The 20,780-nt window shown below is 39.3% G+C and overlaps 1 protein-coding gene across 3 annotated transcripts in view; it reads left to right on the top strand.

Moving 5' to 3' along the window:
* Positions 1-20,780, top strand: part of spire1a (spire-type actin nucleation factor 1a) — a 31,165-nt gene that overhangs the window by 1,845 nt on the left and 8,540 nt on the right. For 2 of the 3 annotated variants that reach the window (XM_014988464.2, XM_088010239.1), the window contains exons 2-10: positions 2,656-2,687; positions 12,678-12,947; positions 14,955-15,080; positions 16,750-16,824; positions 16,921-17,085; positions 17,178-17,264; positions 17,816-17,945; positions 18,872-18,910; positions 20,664-20,711. In XM_014988464.2, coding sequence (XP_014843950.2) covers positions 2,656-2,687; positions 12,678-12,947; positions 14,955-15,080; positions 16,750-16,824; positions 16,921-17,085; positions 17,178-17,264; positions 17,816-17,945; positions 18,872-18,910; positions 20,664-20,711 — 972 coding nt within the window. The remainder of the gene's footprint in view (positions 1-2,655; positions 2,688-12,677; positions 12,948-14,954; positions 15,081-16,749; positions 16,825-16,920; positions 17,086-17,177; positions 17,265-17,815; positions 17,946-18,871; positions 18,911-20,663; positions 20,712-20,780) is intronic. The other variant, XM_014988466.2, reaches the window with a different exon arrangement.

The following is a 20,780-nucleotide window of genomic DNA, read 5'->3' as shown; positions in this document are numbered from 1 at the left end:
CACACATTTCCTTTCCTTTTTTTTTTTTTTTTTTTTTAAAGAATCAAGGCATTGCCAGTTGAGAAAATAATGATAGTTAGGTTGATCTCAGAGCATTTTAATTAACAAATCCCACTGGTCTTAGATCTGGAAGTGGGAAAATCATCACGAAAGGTCTGCTGATGTCATTTTCTTTCATCTACTGGGTTTGGTACCGAAGCAGCTCAGGTGTGTTAGCAGGTGTGCTCCATGCGTCAAAGCCTTGTGGCTTTGTACCTGCATTCCACGAATATGTGAGCGATAGAGCTGGGTGTGGAAGGAGGTGGAGGCCTGTTTGTCATGACAGCTTTAGGCTCTGGGCTTCTGTCTCATCCTTCTTGGGAACATATTTGCCACATGCCTTTTCTGATTTTCTCCTCCCCTCTCCGTCGCATCCCTCCTTCTTTCCAGCCTCTTAAAGTCCGGCTTCTTGTACTGCCGTGTTCGGCGCTGATTGCCACAGAACAAACAGATTCAGCGTGTGCATTTGAGCGTCTTTGCTCTACCCAAAAATAGAACTGAAAGCGATGACTGGAAGCACAGGCTTTAGAGCTCTTAGTACATTAAGTTTGCAGATTTTGTGGGGAGTGTTTTTGACTCCTTTAGCTTGTGGCTGGGGTATTTCAGGGCTCTGTTCTGACTCTTATTAGGCGTAGTGATGAGAGGGATGTGAGACCTATTAAGTCTCTAGTAGCAAGAAGAAGAAGAAGCTTGCAATTCATCCGAAACTCAATGTTTTTGCAACCTACGCATGAGTCAGTGACAAGGTGGTGGGATTTGGCAAAGCTCCCAGAAAACCAACCCTAAGCCTGATGGTTTCTGCTGATATTATCTTGTGTTAAGATGTCCCGCAGAGTGCTTAGCAAAAACATTCATAGCCCTTCAACTTTTTCACATTTTCACATGGTACGACCACAGACTTCAGTGTATTTTATTGTCATTTTATGCAGTGGATCAATATAAAATGGTATCTGAAAAGTGTGGCCTTGCAGAAATTCTTTGTAGAAAGTTTTATTTTGCTGAAAAATAAATCATCTCCTCTACATGATGATGCTACCACCACCATGTCTCGCCTAAGAGAGATCATATCACTGCTAATTTTTGCCACAGGATGAAAATTTGCATGTTCGACTTTCGTCTTTAACATCTTTGTCGTGTCCTCTGCACGGTTAATGGAAAAGACGTGAATTTGCCCTACCTTGTGTTGTTAGTTCGTAGCATAAAATCTCCTAAAAATGCATTGAAATATGTGGACGCAGTGTGGCAAAACGTGAAAACTTTCTAAGAGAATTGAAAACCCCGCTGACGGTGCTCTGATCACAGACCTGCCTGGGACAAATAGCCGACAGGACAAAGAGCTACACAGTTCTAAAAACTAGGTCATATTTTTTCGCTGAATGGATGAGAGAGATGCTACATTTGAAAATGGATCAATTCACATGGAGAATGTGAAAAAATTTGTCCACTAACTGCAAATTAAAGATTCTACTTGTTGGGTCCATTTGTTTCTGACTTAACAACAACATACACATAAATAATTGAGAATTAATTTAGTTACTTGGTTTATTTTAATGTGAAGTTTTGAAGACACCAACAGAACGTCATCGTCTGTGAATGTCAATGTTAAAACCTTCGTTACCAGTAAGTTCCTGCATCATTACAGTGCCATCACCATACTTATTGAGTATGAAGTGCTTACTCACATTTTCATTCTTTGTTCACGCACACAGCTGGACTACAATCCTAATCTTTCACTTAAAGTTCCTGAAACATTTAGAAAACGCCACACGTTTATTTATGTGATGGTTGAACAATTTCTGTGTGTTTCTAATCTGTTGGCATGTTAGATGGTTTCAAACTTTTCCGTTTTCCTTTCTACAATGTTCTACAATCTCTTAGCACAGATCTGCCTTATTTGAATGAATTTCTCTTGTCTTTCCCATTTTGAATCACAGTTAACAGAATAACAAGATTCTGTTATGTCAAATTCATGCACCAGCGAAAGTCAAAATCTTAACCTCTTTTTCTTTTGTTTGTCTTAGATGAACCAGGAATGTAATTTCTCCTTGATCAGTTATAGGGGATGATTGTCTCCAATTAAATGGGCATCTTGTATCTTTACAAAATGTGTCATTTATATGCACTGATTTATTGTTGCACTGCATTAGTGTGCGCAGTGACTTCACGTCACTGCACTTTATCCTCTGAGCTCTTTCCTTCTTTCCTTGATACTTTGGCCAGACCTTTATCTCTAGTGAAAAGCTGGTTCATATGAACTCACCTTAAATTAGTGCATAGGTAATGATCAACCCGTTCTCTTGTTTCAGTCAGAGGCCAACCTATTGTGTTTTTCTTAAATTTGGTTTTACATTTTGAGAATGTTTTCCATTAGCAAGATCGGATTTCTGTTTTCTGCTTCATCTACAGCTCAAATGTAATTGTTTATTCACTCGTTGCTTTACTGCTCTTTAGTGGTTATGTGGTTATGCATTTCATAACTGTCCAGTATACCTCCACATGAATAATTCAGAGGGTGTATCTGCCTTGCGGTGGGTTACAAGCAGCTACATGCACAATAAATAACCCGCTTCATTGGCTGAATGTGAATAATCCTCCTTTTCTGCTTTTTCATTACAGATGAGTACCAGTCGGCGTGCACGTCGCTAGAGGTGAGTTAACATCAGTCTCTTCATTCATGCAGGTTGGAGCATTGATGCAGGGTGCCGCCAATTAGCTCCACTCCCTCCCGCTGTTTTGCTACCGCTTGTTTTTGCTTCGAATATACAAAGCACCTTTACCGAGAAGTTATGCAAGAAATAAGCCGGTATGTGACCTGCGTTATTATATTACCTTCACCGGGTGTAAAGAAAAACATGAAACCCTCTGCCAAGTCAAAGTGAGGAGATGCTGAATTCCTCGTGATCATTGATGCTGGAAAAAAAAAAAAGAAAAGCGAATTATCTGGTCTGCAGACTGCTATTGTTTTTGGAATGTGTACATGTGCACAGATGGGGTATTTGGTTTCTCAGTTTTTTTTCCTCTATTAGCCTATACAAAAAAAACCCCCTCACTAACCATGTACCATCTTTTGAAAGGATAATTACCTTGTTTCTATTTTTGCATTTTAAAAAATTACTTATATCTCAAAAAAGTCATGCATATTTTTTTTTCTTGAGTGCAAATGAAGTTTAGTTTTATTGGAGGATGAAGTCTTTCAGCGCTTCATGCTGTTCACACAGATGAATTACACAGCAGTCTCTCGGCTCGGCGTGTTTTTACTGTCCTTCCTGTTTGCTTTCTAGTTCATGTGATGCCCGGTATGTATGGTATGATGGGGTTTTTTTCCGCCTGATTGTTGCTACCTCAGCTGATGACCAATTAGCATAGAATTTTACAGCTTATTTGGTTTTGCTCGGTGTTGTGTTTTTCTTTTTTTTTTTTTTTTTAATTTTAAGCACTTTGGTCAAAATGTCTAACATGGCTGTCATCCCCTTGTCGGCGTTGCGTTAGTTGGTTTGAAGTAAATGTCTCAGCTGGTCGAAACAAGGATCCGCTCCTTGCATCCTTGCATGTTTGGTTTTGCTTACACTGTGTTTCAGTGACAGGGTGTGTTTGTTTTGTTTGTTTTGTCCTTTCTTACTTGGAAATAACACCTTGCACAAAGGCAGGTTTAAGCCGCAGGATACCGTGACAGTCGCAACAAAGTCAATAATGTGGTTGAAACGTCAGGACACGACCTGTCTGTCTGTAAAAAATGTATTTTTATTTTTCAGCGCCACAGCTTAAGCATAGGTGGAGCTCACAAAAAGTGTAGAAAGATGGTGGGAGTAAACACTGTAGTTGATTGTGAAGATGGAAAAAAAAAAGAAACAGAATGAAATGTATTCGGAAGATCCAAAAACATCTACAAACACTCGCACAAAAAAGCTACAGCAAGACGTGGGCTGGGATGAGATTCCTGCAATGCAAGAAACCTATTAGGGTAACAACATAAAAATTTAAGGGATAAAGTATAATAGCAATACCATTTGTAAATAGTGTGATCTGATTGGTGTTAGCCAAGCAGCTTGTCTCTTGCCAGCTGTAGATTTGAAACAGTGTTACCTTGGTAGTCTAATAATGGGTGGTGTTCCTTCGGTTTTAACCCAGTGACTCTTCATGCTCTTACTAGAAATAATCCCAAGTAGTTAAATATGTCTTTGTCCAATTTGTAATAAAAGCCAGATGACTGGCAGTGTGCAGTGATGGGTGGAATAGAGACTGTGCTGGACAAAATTAGTCACTCAAACACTTTGTCTATCTTTTAAGTTTTCATTTTAGATCACTGGCAATTACTTTAAATTTTATTACGGTATTTAGCCTCCAAGAGGTGCAAACTTGTGTTCTTCATTTAGATTGCTTCAAAGTTTATGTTTTTGTCAAGTGTGTGTGTGTTTTTTTTCCTCTCCTAAACTGTTTGCTGAATAACTGAAGCCAGAAATCTTCCCTTGCACTTTTCCCTGATGCTACTTCCTGATCAATTAGGGAAAATTAGTAACATCCAGCCGTTCTCACGGCATTGCCTCGCCTACTAGTGCAGAACTGGCCATCCCGTGTCCCTTATGTTTGGTCTCGCTTGTTATGTTTCTGGACTCTGGTGAGGGTGAGTCAGCTGGCGTCCCTCTTTCTCATTCCTCAGCTTGTCTTTAGCTGTATAGAGTTGATTTACTCAACAGTATTTCTAAATTACTGCATACGTTTTTACAGACACTAAAGTAGTTTTGAGGCTTTTTTGAGGCAAAGGGGCTGCATTATGATGCACCGTGCACCTTCTTCTCAGGCTCAGATAAAACAAGCTTAACCTAGTTTGTTCTCAGTTGAAGATTAAGGTGTGATTAGCTTTAGCATCCTATTACTGGCACTCCAGTTTACCGGAAACGCTGAGGTCCCTAAAATTTACTTTGAGGCAAACACTGTTAGTTTTCCACCAACACATTTGAGGTGCATCCAAAAAAATCAGAAACTGATGGTAAACATCTGAGTTTCACATTAAAGGGGCTCATATATTCCAGATTAATGCAGGTGAATGTTTAGAAATCGTATTAAAGTCGACATATTTCACTGGTTAGCGGAGACTGAGTGAGCCAGAACTGCAGCTGGTGGAACAGTGACTGCATGTGAGGTTTCTGGACGGCTCCCGCTGCCAGCTGTGACCTCCGTCGCCACAAAGACTGTCTGTCATGCTCGTCAGCTGTGATGTCAGACTGCGCTATTTTCTAAAAAGAAGAAACAGATTTTTTTTTCTTGTTTTTCTCTCCTAGACAAACAAGTCAGTTACTGGTAGTAAGGTATGCCAACGCTATAAAGCTTAATACAAACAGTTATGATTTCCTTCATATTGTTCTTAAAGTAAATCTAAAGACAGGCCAGAGAATTTTCCCTAGGACAGTGCTGCCCCTCCCTCACCTGTTGCTGTGCACTTTTATGTCTTGCTAAAGGCTAATAATTTCCCCCCTTTTTTGCACGATGGATAAACTCGTCTGTTTCTCTCTCTCTGCTTGACATGAGCCAGTAACCTCATTAGGCTACACTCTACTTTTTAACCAATTCAATCAATTGATTTTTGTGACACTGATGGCTTTGCTTAAAAGCTGGCTCCCTTAACGGTCCCGGGAGCGATATTTCCTCCCATACGTAAACATTCACAGAAAGCACATTCTGAAAGGGGGGCCTATTACGGATTTTTTTGTAACTATTTAACTGCGGGTTCATCCTGAACTGAAGAGATCTTCTCATCTTTATTTCTCCTGACGCTGCCAGAGCAGAGAGATGATTTCAGTTTCCTCCTCAGGGGTGTAAATTGATTGCACGCATCACTTTCTGCAAGCATTTGCACCTCTGGTAAAAGATGTGTGCAGAAGCCCTAAAATAAGCGGCTGTTACATAAAACGTGTGATCCCAAGAAGCCACACGTCGCAGTTCTCTAACTGTGAACTTTGGAGATTTGTTTAACCTCTCATCGTCTCACTAGGTAAATTTGGGTCATCTTCCAGCCTTGGTTCTCACAGTTCCAGTTATTCTAAACTTTTGAACAAATGTCATAAATATGGCCTACTTGACATAAGTGGCGTTTTTCTTGTAGCCGATTTTGATTTATGAAAATCAACACATGTTCTGCTGTTTCAATTTGATAAATGATTTTATGGCTATTTACAGATCTTCACTAGGAATGCCAGTAAATAAGTGGGCCTTGGTATTTAATCTCAAACAGCTCTATTAACAGTTTCTCTGAAGCTCTGGCCAAATGATTCGCTTTTATTCTGTCAGCAGCGCTCTGGTGACGTACAGAAACTACCGCCTGAAACATCAGAACGGACTGTTTTAACGCTGGGAGACGTGTTCCCAGGCCTCAGCAGTTTCCAGATGACTTCATAGATGTCTGCAAGCTCAACGGTTTCTGACCGTTTCTGTCCCGCCAAGAACTACGGCAGAGGACGGGAGGCAGAGCATCCGCTCCCCGCAGTGGACGCCCTCTCAGCTGCCGTTATGTAACTGTGTTGCGATGGCTTTGCTCTACTGCTGCAGCAAATACTGGAGGCTGCTCCTCTGGCTGCTCCGTGAACTCAAATGACAGTAACTTGTGGTGATGTTGCCCCGGTTCTAGAAATTGTATTTCTGCTGAAGTTTTTCTTTTTTTGTTTTTAACCATTAAATCAGTCTGCTTTTAAATAACTCAAAAATATTTTGTGAACAGGTTGTGAACAAAGCATGTTTTGTGCTAAATAAATAAATAAATAAATAAATACACAAATAAATAAATAAATAACCCTAACCCCATATAAATTGGAATCCACACAAAGTAATACAGTTATAAAGTCGATTAATTGATGGTTTACAAGAAGGAAATCCTGAGCAAATGTCTGGAGATCATTTATGAAGTACATCCAGATGCATATTTACCTAGTAAGATATTCTGAATTTATCTACATTATCTGTGTTAACATTGCAAACTATAAGCAAAGTTAATAATTAAACCAAAAGATAAGTTTGACTTCACTGTGGGAGTAAGAAATTCAAACCGAGACTATCAATTCACAGTTGATCTTAAAAAAAACGTTTAATGAACACAAACTATATTTTAACAACATAATCATTAAATATTAAATCATCCATCCATCCATTTTCTGTACACCCTTGTCCCTTACTGGGGTCGGGAGGGTTGCTGGTGTCTATCTCCAGCTAACGTTCCAGGCGAGAGGCGGGGTCACCCTGGACAGGTTGCCAATCTGTCGCAGGGCAACACAGAGACAGGACACACAACCATTCATACACACACACCTAGGGAGAATTTGAAGAGGCCAATTAACCTGACAGTCATGTTTTTGGACTGTGGGAGGAAGCCGGAGAACCCGGAGAGAACCCATGCATGCACAGGGAGAACATGCAAACTCCATGCAGAAAGACCCCAGAACCTTCTTGCTGCAACTGTGCAGCCCAATATTAAATCAAGTATCAATAAAAACAAAAAAAAAAAAAAAATACCGTAGCCCATTCATAGTTCATTGTCATGAAAACTCTGACATGTTTTCATGAAAACATGTCATTATTGAGCTTATGGGTCAACGGATCACGTTTAAGCTCATCTTTTTCTTCAGGAGAATAAAGTCTTTCATAAGCAGAACATTCCACTACTATTCATCATCGCTTCACCAGGAAATATCCCAGACCCAAACAAAGAAGATTCTTCAATAAAAAGCACCCTATTGTTGAATGTCAAGAATGCTTTCGCTTGATATCGCTACCTTCTTCCTAAAACTGTGCCTCCCCCATGCCAGACTGCGAGGCGAGTCGTCTTTGAGGGAAGCTGCAGGATGTTCTGACTGCATTTTGTCTGATGCTTCACCTTTTCCTGAACTTTGTGGGTTCAGGAAACCGGTGCTCCCCGTTCAGTCTCCATGCTTCTATGACTCATCCTGCCGCATTGCCTAAGAAGCATTTAAAAAGTGGGAGATGTCCTGCGCTACCTGCAGTTTGACTAGCGCCGCGTGAATGTTCTTCATCATCATCATCATCATCATCAGGAATCAACCTCAGCTCGACGCGTCGTAGTTTCATATTGTGGTTTTTCCACAGAATATTCTCCACATACCTTTTACAACCAAGGCTTTCATCATATACATATTTGCCCGTCTCACCTCTGCACTTCCTTCTTCCTTTTGCTCCCTCCTCTGCCTTCACTTCCTGTCTCATTCCTGTAAGTCAGATGTCTTTATATAAGACTGAGACGAGTGATTAAAACACGCTTTAATAACCTTCCTGCTCCGTCCTTCACTCAGATTGGGTGCTGGACAGATAATTCTTCCTCACTCCTTCTTACATTTAATGTCACACAAAGAACTCAGGCAGACGTGGTGTTGTTCCATTAGGAACTAGTTGAAGGAGTTATGTTAGTATTACTTTATTTTTAAGCAATTTACAGTGCCATAGAAAAGTATTGGCACCCCTTTAAACTTTTCCAAATTTTGTAGCAAACATTTTTGAGGATTTTATGTGACAGGCCAATACAAAGTAGACAACAAGTGAAATGGAAAGAAAATTATTCCTCTACTTTCTGTTTTTTTTATCCTTGTTTTTAAGGAATAAAAATCTAAAAAGTTTGGACTGCGTTCATCTTTACCTTTGAACCTCTAAGTAAAATGCAATCCAATCTGTTGTCTTCAGAAGTTAGTAACTTTAATCTCCGTGTACTTACTGCTGTTTTATGAAAGCCTTAAAGATTTGAACAAACGGCATGATGAAGACCAAGGAACACAGCAGACAGGTCAGGAAGAAAGTTCTGGGTAGGTTTAAAGCAGGGTTAGCTTACAAAATAATATTTCAAACTCTGAACATTGCATAAATGTCTGTCACCTAAAAATGGAAAGAGTATGGCACAACTGCAAACCCACCAATACGTGGCTGTCCACTTGAACTCCCTGACTGGGTGAGCGGAGCATTAAGCAGAGAAGCAGCTTTGGGGTTTTTCCGTGGAGCTGGTTCTAGTGCAACTTGCTTGCTCAGCACCAACGCTTTATTTTTCCACAAGCTTCAGTTGTGGCACCAATAAACTGGTGCTGCCATGGTTTCAACTACAAGCTTGAACAGAGGTAAAAAAAAAAAAAACCCTAAAAACAAAACCCTTTTTGTCAGGCGTTGGGTGTAGTCATTGAGACCAACAATATAGGCAACTGCAAAATTCTCTCATATTTCATATAATAATACAAATATGAGAGAATTTTGCAGTGGCGTTGATATGTGCACATATTATGATAACATCAGTTGTGAAATAAGCCTGGTTTCTTCAGACTAACCAGCTAAATATTAGATTAGCATTTAAATTGCACTTTCATAACAATTAGAATATATTAGCCATCAATTATTGCACTCCAAGCAGTCACTGATATTGTTATAATGATACATTCAAAATATTACCCAGCCCTAGTATTTACCCCATCTGACAGGACAATTATTCATCATACACTCTAAAAATATAATAATACAACAATAAAATAATGCCCTTTATGGAAAAATAAAACCATTGTTGAAAGTCTTGGTAAAAGTTTCCCACAATCCCTAAAGGGGGTGAATACAAATGCACACATATCTGACTTCTTTTTGTAAAAAAAAAAAGTATTGAAATTTATTAAGTGTTTTTTTTTTCTGTACTTCCACAGTTGTGAACCATGTTTGTTGGTCTCTCACATAAATTCCAATAAAGTACTTTGGAGTTTGTGGTTGTGAAGGGGCAAAATGTGAAAAAGTTCAGAGTGAATGAAATTTTGCAAGTCATGTTTTTTGAAAGCTAGACTTCTGTAGTTGTTTGGTTTGTTGTTGGGGTTAAATGAAAGCCCCATTTTTGCTGTCTGTAACTCCATCCTCCTCCTCTCGCCTGTCTGCCTGCCTGCTGCGGCGCATGATGTCCTGCAGATGGATTATGATGTTGCATAACAAGGCAGTAAGGAATAGGATATTTGTTTTGGGCTTGGAACAGGATTATCGGCCGTACTCCGCGACGGCGGATAAATAATAACAGCGTAACACCGGGAAGAGCAGCAGCAGAAAGTTTGTGCACCTTTTTCCATTTTTTTTTGACTCCAAAAAAAGTTTTTGAATTCTCCTAATATTTCCTTATATACCTCTTTGTTTTCTTACTTGTTATATTTGACAGGTATTGCACCAAAAACATGTAGGAGTGCTTGATGCACCTGGATTAGTTCCCCTGTTTGTTTCAGTTTTTACTGAAAAAAGTGAACGTGAAAAGTAAATAACGCTGCTCCTGAGTTCACACCCATGTTCCTTTAGGAAAATACTACATTGTTCAAAGTAACAAAAACATTCTATAGATTTGAATAGTGAAAATATTTAGGCCACTTTTTGCAGAAATGTTCCGACCTCTTTCCCTTGAAAACAAGTTTTTTGTTATAATTACGGTTTGTTAAATTGTCTTATCCTAGACAGAACTTGCTTAATTGTTACTCCAGGTTGTTTTAAGAATAGATACGTATCGTGGAAACAATGAGTATGGAAAATTAGATTTTTCATTTTATGCTTTATTATGTTTTGTGAAGATAAAATCTTTTCTGTTTTTGTGCTTACATTACACTAAATTAATTCCTTTGTTGTTGATTTGCTAAATCCCAACTTCAGTTTAATATTTTAGCCACCAGTTTTCAGGTTCCTGAGCTACTGAAAACACATACAGATAAATGCACACTATTACAACTGGTACCTTTTTCTTTTACATAAAAGTCATGATCAAAATTAGGATACATCTTTGAAGAAAAAGGATAACATGGCAATTCGATGAAGGAAGACATATTTTAATCAGCTCATGCTGCTTTGACAATGTATGTTGAGATATTTAGGGTTATGGCTAGTAACTTTCATACAATAATTATTATAAAGAACGAACTATTTCATTAAATAACTGGGAGAACGTGCTTGTTTTGTAACATATGAACTCTTAACGGTCCAACAAACGCTCTGTGTTACCCGACAGAACTCATTTTTAAGCTTTGTGGTTTGCAGAGCGAGTTATGAGAAACACCCTCTTCTCTGCTGTTGAAGTTAATGATTTTGCACAGGCTCAGTCAACGCCCTTGTCTTTACCAGCACACTCCCAGACTCCTGGCAGGTGCTGTGCTGTTCCCACGTCTGTGAAAGCTTCGCCCACCTGCAGCGCTGCGTTTTGTTTGGGTACCTCCCCCTTCGAACAGGCCGCGTAAGAATGCTGTATTAAACGGCTATGGAAAGAAAACATAAACATTGCGTCATTTAACCGTTGGGTATGAGCTCCACCTGGGTCCCTCGGAAACAAAAATTGCTCTTTCACAGATTATTCAAAATATTATGTGTCGGCATACTTTTGATTTTTTCTTAAATGGCTTTAGTGCCATTTAAGAATGTCCTCACCATAGTAAATATCTGAAGTTCTTTCCGTTTTTGTCACTTTAAACGCCTATTTTATTGATAAAGGTGATTTTTTTTTTTTGTCTAGACATCCAGACTAGGGAGCGTTAAAAACTGACAGCAACACTGATTCTGATTCATGTTTGTTTTTGAGTAAAGTCTCTTATAAAACAATTGTTTCACTGTCACCAACATGAGCTTTTTTTTTTTTAAAGATTACTGTGGAAATATTATTTTAATGAAATTTGTGGTTTTTAGTTTCAGTTCACACCCTGCATAATAAATTTTCACAGATTTTCAGAAATTTTAAACATTTAAAAAGCCAGATTTTTATTTTTATATATATATATATATATATATATATATATATATATATATATATATATATATATATATATATATATATATATGTACCCACAACACTATTTCCCATATATGCTGAATTGATTTTTTTTTTGTTTTATTTTGGGTGGTGGGTTAATATGCAAGACTGGAGCCATCAATAACTGGCAAAATAAAGTTGTCGACAAGTCGTGAAACTTTAAGCATCATCACCTGTGAAAAATACAATTTTGATAAGATTTCAACACAAGGGAATAAAAAAAAAAAATCCCCATAATAGACAACCTGGACCAAAATATTTTGGAGAATAAATTAACCGATTTTTCCCAAGCCTATTTCAAGGCCATTGCAGATTAATATTTGCCACATAACTTGGTTAAAGTTGACGTCGGGAGAGGACATGGCACAGCGAGCCAACTGGACCTGCGGGAGTAAAAGCACAGCTTTGTCTGCTGGCGGCTTAAGACATTAGGAAGAATTTAAGCATGCTGCAGATGGACGGGTCATTCCTCTCTCATTAACGAGAGGAAGCAGTGCTGGTATGAGCGAATTTAGAGGGACGTGGGTGCCTTTTATTTTAAGTTTGGGTTTGAGGACATGATCCGTGGCCTTAACTCTGCAGACGCTCTCTGTTTGTTGTAGGTGGTGGAGCTCTGTTTGCTCTCAGTGAGATTATTCCATGAGGGTTTGCAGACGGGACGAAACGTGAAACTGTGTTGTCAGCTTTAAAGATCGTAGTAGTAGTGGAGTACTTCACAGCAAGCAAACAGGAAATGACTGAATTACACTAATGAGATGTGCTCTTGCGAATAAAGTTCACATTCAGAAAAAAAATAAAATAAATTTACATTTTCGTCAGTACAATAATTTCTTCCAACATCCTTTTGTAGGTTATTTACTCCCTGGGCATCATGATCTACAAAGCTCTGGATTATGGCCTCAAAGAGAACGAAGAGCGAGAGCTCAGCCCGCCATTGGAGCGACTGATCGACATGATGACCAACATGCAGGAAACTGAGACCGACCCTTGTCCTGACGAGGGCTACGAGGCCACCGAGGAGGAGGACGAGTGTGAGGAAGACGACGGGGACGAAGAGCTCGACTCTGTTTCCTCTGCCAGCGAAGTGAGCAGCATCAAGAGCTACAGAGACGTCCTCTTGGTGAGTTGAGAATTTCTAAAAATCGTATCGACAGGTGACTCCATCACAAGCCTCTTGTTCAGTCAGTTTGGACCTATTGATATCACCTAAGTTTTCGCTTTGTAGTAGCTCTGTAAAATTTCAGGTTGTGCTAAACTAGCCCTTAAATGTTCACCATAATAATACAAATACTAACTGGGAGAACTGGGAACTTTTTATACATTTTTTTCAAGGCACAGAAGCTTTTTGTTTTCATTTGACCTTAAAAGGCAGTGCTCCTTTGGCTGCACTGCAGTTAAGTACAATTGAGCTATTGAAAATAAATTTAAATAGCTTTCTGTTGATTAACGCTGACGTGTAGCAGCTGACCTTCTTGCTTGTGGACTGATCTGATGCAGGTATTGATGTTAAGTCATGAGAAAGCTGTTTGCCATTTCCCGTGGCTAAGAGAATCCTCACACTTCTATAATTAGCCTAAAAATGTTTTGTTGTGCTTGTGCTATTGATGTTTGTCAATTTATAAGAGTGAAAAGGCACACCTTCTCATTATTATAAAGCAAAAGAAGGTAAATATGCAGCTTCTATAAAAGACTCTTTATGTTCATTTTGGCCATGTGCGTCCTCCGCCTTGCATTTACGTTTTATGTTAAAGTTATGAACAGAGGGGTTGCGCTGTGGTGGCGCAGGGGTTAAGCACAACCCACATATGGAGGCCTTAGTCCTCGACACAGCCATCGCAGATTCAATTCCTGGCCTTGGTGACCCTTACCACATGTCTTCCCCCTCTCTCACTACCCACCTTCCTGTCAATTGACTATCAAATAAAGGCCACTAGAGCCAGAAAAAGTTGTGAACACTTTTACAACTCCAGGTCTAAATAAATCCCCCTGTTGGGAGCCGTCACACCGTAAGGTCCACAAGTAGCTGCTGGGTATACAAAGCAGTAAACATCCTGTTTTTTTTTTTTTTTTAGAGGTAAATGAAGATTGAAATAAAAAAGAAATTCTCACTGAAAGACTAGGGTTACAATGAAGTACAAGGATCATGAGTCAGGAAAAAAAAAGCACCTAAGACCTGATAATTGTTTTTTGTACAAACAGCACATTTGATGCAGCTGTGTTTGGCTGTACTTTCATTTGTCAGGAGTCATTTACCTGAGAAACAATTTACCGAGTCGTCCCCGTCGCGCCCATCAGACAAACATCAGAACAATGTCATTCATCTGGTTCTCGTCTTTGTTCCCTGTGACATAATTTGGTGACATGTTTTTTTTTCTCTAGCAGTTGACTTTTGTTCTGAAATATGTCAAAAGGGGACAGCCGTATATGGTGTGCGGGAAGAGCTAGTCAGACATCGGTCCACTAACTGGATCATCAGGTTCACCTCGGATATTTTTGCTCTCTTTTTTTTCAGTGTTGTGGTTTCAGTGATGTTGTCAGCTTGTTGATAGGAATAAAAATGTCTTCCTGTCTGACTTTAACTTTTTTCAGGCTGGTGTCCCGCCAGCTGCTGGTTGACAGACCAATCAGCTGCCTCTTGATTAGCTTTGACCTTTTATGCACATTTGCTTTGATGCATAATGGGGTTCATTTTGTAACATTCTGGTAAACGTAAAACATTTACTTCTATTAAGGATTTAGGAAAACATTATTTTTGCATTTGTGGTCATTTTTTCCCCCCAAACCTAATGAATGTTAATGAACCTGTGTATGTTAGAGTGCTTTGAAAAGAAATTTCCATTGGAAAAAAAAACAGAATCTGCAGGTTAGAAACTAAATAAAATAATCAAATACAACAAAATGAAATAAAATAAAATAAGTCACTGATTCTTTCTGACTACAAAAAACACACAACTGAGACACTTGATATGAAATGCTCAGTTCTATTATATTTTAATGATCAGAACACATTATGTTGTATTTCCAAGAGATAAATACTTTGGAATGAGCTAAAATGCGCAATTTACGTACACCATGCACTCCGAAAAGCTTTTAGTCATCGACTATTTTGTCTCTTTTTCTTCTGCAGATATGTTCTTCCCACCTGCCCAGCCCATCTGATGCTCCGAACCATTACCTGGCCGTGTGCCGAGCTCTTTATGCCGAGACTAGGGAACTTCACACGTTTCTGGAGAAGATAAGATGCGCAAAGGAGGTGAGAAAAATCTTGACATTACCAGACCATTTTGACATGTTTTAGCACTTGGTCACATCTTTCCATTACAGATGTAAAAATTAAGAGCTCAGAAAGGATGCCTGGCTTCCTCAGAGACCTTCAGTAGCCTTTGCTTATGTTTACCTGCCAAAAGTGAAGTAGTTGTGTGTGTGTGTGTGTGTGCGTGTGCGTGTGCGTGTGTGTGTGTGTGTGTGTGTGTTTTTCCCTTTTGCCTGCCAAAAAAGATACAGTCACTCTACTGCCAAATGGTGAAAACAAAAGGAAAATGTCTCCAAATGAATAAGAGTTTTTGAGAAAGTACCGAACTGTCGTTATCAACTGGAGTTTACCAGTTGATAAATATAAATGCAGTCCAACAACAACAACAAAAAAAAAGCAAAACAAACAAGACAGATACAGTCCTGAGGCAGGATGACTGACGGTGTTTGTCCAGCTGAGCACTCGACCGCTTCACTCTGCTCAGATGTGACGTGGCGTCCTGTCTCTGGTGTCAGACGCTGGTAAAGAGCAGAAACTGAGAGCGATCGAGAGAAATTTCTTTCTCTTTTTGTGACACAATAGTCAAGATAACATAATTAACCAATAAGAAATAATAAAATTAAACAAGGAGGGTGTCATTATCAGGTTTATTCAACCTGAACATGTCGGTTTAGCGTGTACTGTGAAGGACATGAAGAAGAGAAGTCAGGTTTAAACATCTTAATATATTTTAACTGATTAAGTTAGCATTTAGGTAATGATGTTTGTAGTGTACGTTAGCTGCTCTCCATCTATGGCTGCGGGCATGATTCATCCAGACAGCCTTACGCAACTCCTGGTGTACTTATAGAATCAGTTTTAACTTCATTAAAGCAGGGAACGTGCTTTAGATCTTCAGTGGGTTTGGTTACAAATTTTATTTTTTTAAAAAATTTTTTTTTATGTTACTTCACTTGTTTACCTCTTGTTTTTGTGCAGTCCCCTCGTCTTTTCAGCAGATCCAGAAAGGGAGGCTAATTTAAGGGCATTTTGCTTTGTGTTAATGAGATACAAGAGTTGTCTCAATAAATGAAGGGTGACGATATGTGTACATTGTAGCAGGTATCAGTAGAAAGCAAGGCTTACAAGTCTGGAAAAACCTTAGGAAATGTAGAATTTATTTTAGGGATGTCCAGGTGGAAATAAATATGGGAAAAAAATATATAGTTCCCACATTAAAAGTATAGTTGATCTTAAAAAATTTGAAGGGACCGCGTGCAAAGGTAATACATGTATTTAAAACTTCAGCTCAGCTTAGTCAGATTGTTTTGTCTTTCTAATAAGTCAAAGTGAACTTGAGAATTTGCAGAAAGAAAATCACATCAAGTTACAGCATACCAACATTTCACTTTAAAATGAAAACAAAACTGAGAGTAGCTCGCACAGCAGATTCATTAGAGGCACGTTAAACGGCGTCATAAAAGGCAATTGGATCATTTTATTTCCTCCGGCGCGCTGTTGACACAGGACGAGATGGTTGTCGTCAGGACCACGTGAGACAACATTCACTCATTGCACAACATGTTCACTACGATAACGTATGCAGCTTGCCCACGTAGTAGTTCAGCTTGACGCTTGGCCACAGTCTGAATGTAGACATGTTGTTTTCCCCTCGTTTCTCGTTGACCAGAACCTTCGGCGGATGGAAGGCGAGACGCAGGAGGAACCCGAGAAGGACCTCAACGAGCTGCAAAATGCCGACTGGGTGAGAGAAAACGCCGGTAGATTTAAAATGTATAACCGTGTGGTGGTAAACACAAAGCTGCTGTGTCTAACTTGACATTAAACATATCCCACACAGGCCCGCTTCTGGGTGCAGGTGATGCGCGACCTACGACACGGTGTGAAGTTAAAGAAGGTTCAGGAACGGCAGTACAACCCGCTGCCCATTGAGTACCAGCTGACGCCGTACGAAATGCTGATGGACGACATCCGTTCCAAACGCTACAAGCTGAGAAAAGTCATGGTGAGGGACTTGCCCCTACGGTACTGCTTTTATTTTTTTATATACATCCTACGTTGGATCATTTTGAATCAAATCGAATGCTGCTGTTCCAGGTGAATGGAGACATCCCCCCACGACTAAAGAAGAGCGCACATGAAATCATCCTTGAATTCATCAGATCACGGCCCCCTCTTAACCCTGTAAGCAGATCTGAATTTACAGTAACGCAGGACCTACAGCAAATTCAGCACCTTTTACACTTCGTTAAAATAAATGTATTCTATGTTATGGTAGTGTAAGCTCGCATGGATTGAAAATGTAAGCGGAGCAGAAAGAAATTCTATTTTCAAGATAAAATATAGTAATACATTTTCAAAATCACCTGAGAAACACTTTTCATCCTGTCAGAGAATTCATGATCACCGTTAACTATAATGTGGAGGATCCATGATGCTGTGGGCCTGTTTTTCTTTTATTCGAGCATTTCAAGAGTTTGTGGCATCATCATTTTTTTTGAAATACCTGTCAGAGCATCTAACGTAGGTGGAATTTAAATTTCTGTGGAAACATGTAGATTAACCTTTTTTGAAAAAAAAAAAAGAAAAGGTGTGGCTGACGACGAACCTTATAGAACATCCTGCATTTTATGCTATTTTAGCATAACTAGATGAATTTATGCAACAAACAAAAAGTTATTCTGGTTTTCCTTCCTGCCAAGATCTCACTCGTGCTGCTGCTGCTGCTGTTTCAGGTTTCCGCCCGTAAGCTCAAGCCCCATCCTCCACGTCCGCGGAGTCTCCACGAGCGACTGCTGGAGGACATCAAGGCTGAAAGGAAGCTCCGGCCAGTTTCACCCGATATGATTCGGAGGCACCGCCTAGGTGAGGCGCACGGAAATGATGCGTACAGCCTGGTGTCCGAGCAGAATTGGTCAGCTAATTATTCTCTGCTGAGTGGAAGACGTTCTAAGTGGAAACTTTAGTGCACTAAGAATGTCTGGTTATAGAAAGAACATCAACTTAGAGCAGCGTCTAATTTTTCCAGAAATGTCAACGTGTTTAAACAAGGTTCACACAGAGCAAAAGCACTCATTTGTTTTTTTTTTTTAGTCTGATTTTATTTGACATTCCTGGTAAGGGAAGCCCCTTTCATTTTAAAGGGTTGCATAAATTAGTTTTAATTGTTATAATCATTCAGTCAAGTTTATTTCAGATTAAATTTTCTTCCAGTTCACAGGGTTTCTACAAAGTCTTGAAAGATCTAGGAAAGTTGAAAATTGCATTTTTGCTTTTCCAGTTCTACAAAAAAAGGGAAATTAAGTTTGGATTCTTTCTTGCTTACACTGTTACCATGTATTTTCTTTCAAGTCAGGAGCTTATCGTATTAAGATAAGATAAAAGATGAGATCTTTTATCTTAAATTTGCCACATCTAAATTTAGGCTATATTCCAGATCTGGATTGTTTTTTTTCTAGTTTTCAGTAAATTTTTTGGCCCCAGGATCTTCTGGGAACATTATTTAACGCTGGACCTGTGGATCTTCTTACACTGGTTTTGGTTTCTATTTTTTGATATTTGCAAATAAAATAAATTTATCTTAGATGGAAAAACTCTGCTTTAAATACTTTATATATGTATATAGATTTAACAAGTCTAAGTGTTTTGAGAAAAAGGGAATCTAAGTTGTCCCCCCCCCAATAAAAGCATTAAAATAGCCCTTTACTGCAGTGCCTGATTAGAAATAATCCTTTTTGTTGTATCCGACATGCAGTTGAGAAAATCTAACAAGGTAAATGTTTTGTACTCAGATGGTCAGAATAATATGAAACCTCCCAAAAAGCTACTTGGTAAGTCTGTATTTTGCCTTAAAATAATGTTATCATATTCACATCTCAAAATGGGCCATCGAATTACGGGTCAGTTTCTCTGTTGGCGTCTGTAGGAGGGTTTTGTTGCTTCAAAACTAACCATCTTTGTGAAACACTTGGGATTAAATCTGAGCACAGCTCGTTTTTAAAATTCTAACTTTCCGAATTTTACTATTTAACATCACTGTTCATTTTAACATTTTCTTTTTTCCTTTTCTCCCCTCACCCTCCAAACATGGGCATTTCTGTTAGTCATGCGACCTGTAAGCATGTCTTACAGTTTTGACTCATCAGGTAAATTGTCATGGCGGTCGTTGTGCTCTTATTATAACATCTGTGTGTCATTCCAGGCTGTTTTTTAGAACAAGCTTCTCCTTCTCCATAATTTTACCACTTTTAATAATTTGGTCTGATAGTTGTCTCGTACAGTTGTATTAAAAAAAAAAAAAAAAAAACACACACACACCAGTGTCACACACTTGTTGTTCTGATAAATGCACCACAGGGGGACGCTGAGTCAACGCAGTGCAACTTAACCTGAGTATTTCTGGCATTTACACATTTTTCTTTTGTTTTGGAGGTAACACTAGAGATAGTGTAGAAGTCTGGTTAGAAGTTTACATACACTCATCGTGGACATGAATGTCTTTCACTTTGAGCTTTTAATGATTTGTTTTCCAAGGTGGGCGGACTATGAAGTCATTGCGAAACAACTAATTTTGCTCCCATCGACAAGCTTCCCTTTTCAAAATTGGTAGAGTTTATTTGATTGTTACTGCTTTTAAGGATGGTGTATAACTTGACTGTTGGCACAGTGTTTTTTGTTTTTTGTGTTTTTTTAGCCTTTTCCTGACTCATATAGATGTACTTATTGCCATTGTGACCAAAAAGCTCAACTTTTGTCTCATCTGAGCATAGAGAGCGTCTCTCCAAAATGCATTTTGCTCGTCAGCACAGGCAAATTTCAGTCGAGCTTTAAGATGTCTGTGTTTCTTTCTTGGTCAGCCCTCTCTCATTCTGTGGTGACAGAAAACCGTCTTCACTCTGAACAGACACGCTCTTGTTCCAGTAGTTTAGCTTAAGTCCTCGGTGTCTAGATGTCGGCTGCTACAGCTCGGCCTCTGGTCCTGTCCTGCTGTTCAACGTTAGGAAGAAATGTATGTCAGCTCATGTTTAAGTGTTCCTTAACATTACGGTCAATTTTCCTTCGTCTGAATGTGTAGCTTAGCTTTTCTTCCAGAACTTGGCAAAGTGGCAAAAAGTACAGAAATGACATTCGGTGCTTGTAAATTTCTATCAAACCAGACATTTTCAGACTGATGTGACTTTACAAACCAGCGCTCTGCTCCGTCTCTGCAGCCTGGACACTCTAATCTGCCCTCTCTTGATAAATTTGTGGAAATTACATAACGCTGCTGCCAGTGGTTTGGCTTCACATGTAGGTGAAAGGCAGATGACAGTTTTAATGTGCCGTTAATCCTCGCAAGTTTAACTCATCGTCTTCCTCTGGTTTTTCTTTTTTTTTTTTTTTGACACATCCCTTCATGTACCTTTCCCTTTGTGCTTTTAACTCTGACGCACAACCCGTTTATGCCTGATTGTGGAGCACCACAGCAGTCTCTAGTAGTACCATCGCACTTGGACCTATCCTCTTGTTCGGCGTTGGCAAGAAATGTGTATCCGTTTACGCTCCAGCTGAATGTGACATTTGCTGAATTTTTTTCCCCTTCAGGTGCAGGGAAAAGCATCAGCACCCCTCAGGACTTGTTCCGCAGTCCAGGTAAAGCACGCGCCGCTGGTTCGTTTAATCGCCATGGAGATGATCTGCAACATAAATAGGGCTGCAACC

The sequence above is a fragment of the Poecilia mexicana genome, unplaced genomic scaffold (assembly GCF_051168715.1).
Source record: "Poecilia mexicana isolate PSO_F unplaced genomic scaffold, ASM5116871v1 scaffold_11, whole genome shotgun sequence".
Classification (NCBI taxonomy): domain Eukaryota; kingdom Metazoa; phylum Chordata; class Actinopteri; order Cyprinodontiformes; family Poeciliidae; genus Poecilia; species Poecilia mexicana.
The sequence above is the reverse complement of the archived record's forward strand: the minus strand, read 5'-3'. Positions and strand labels throughout refer to the sequence as shown.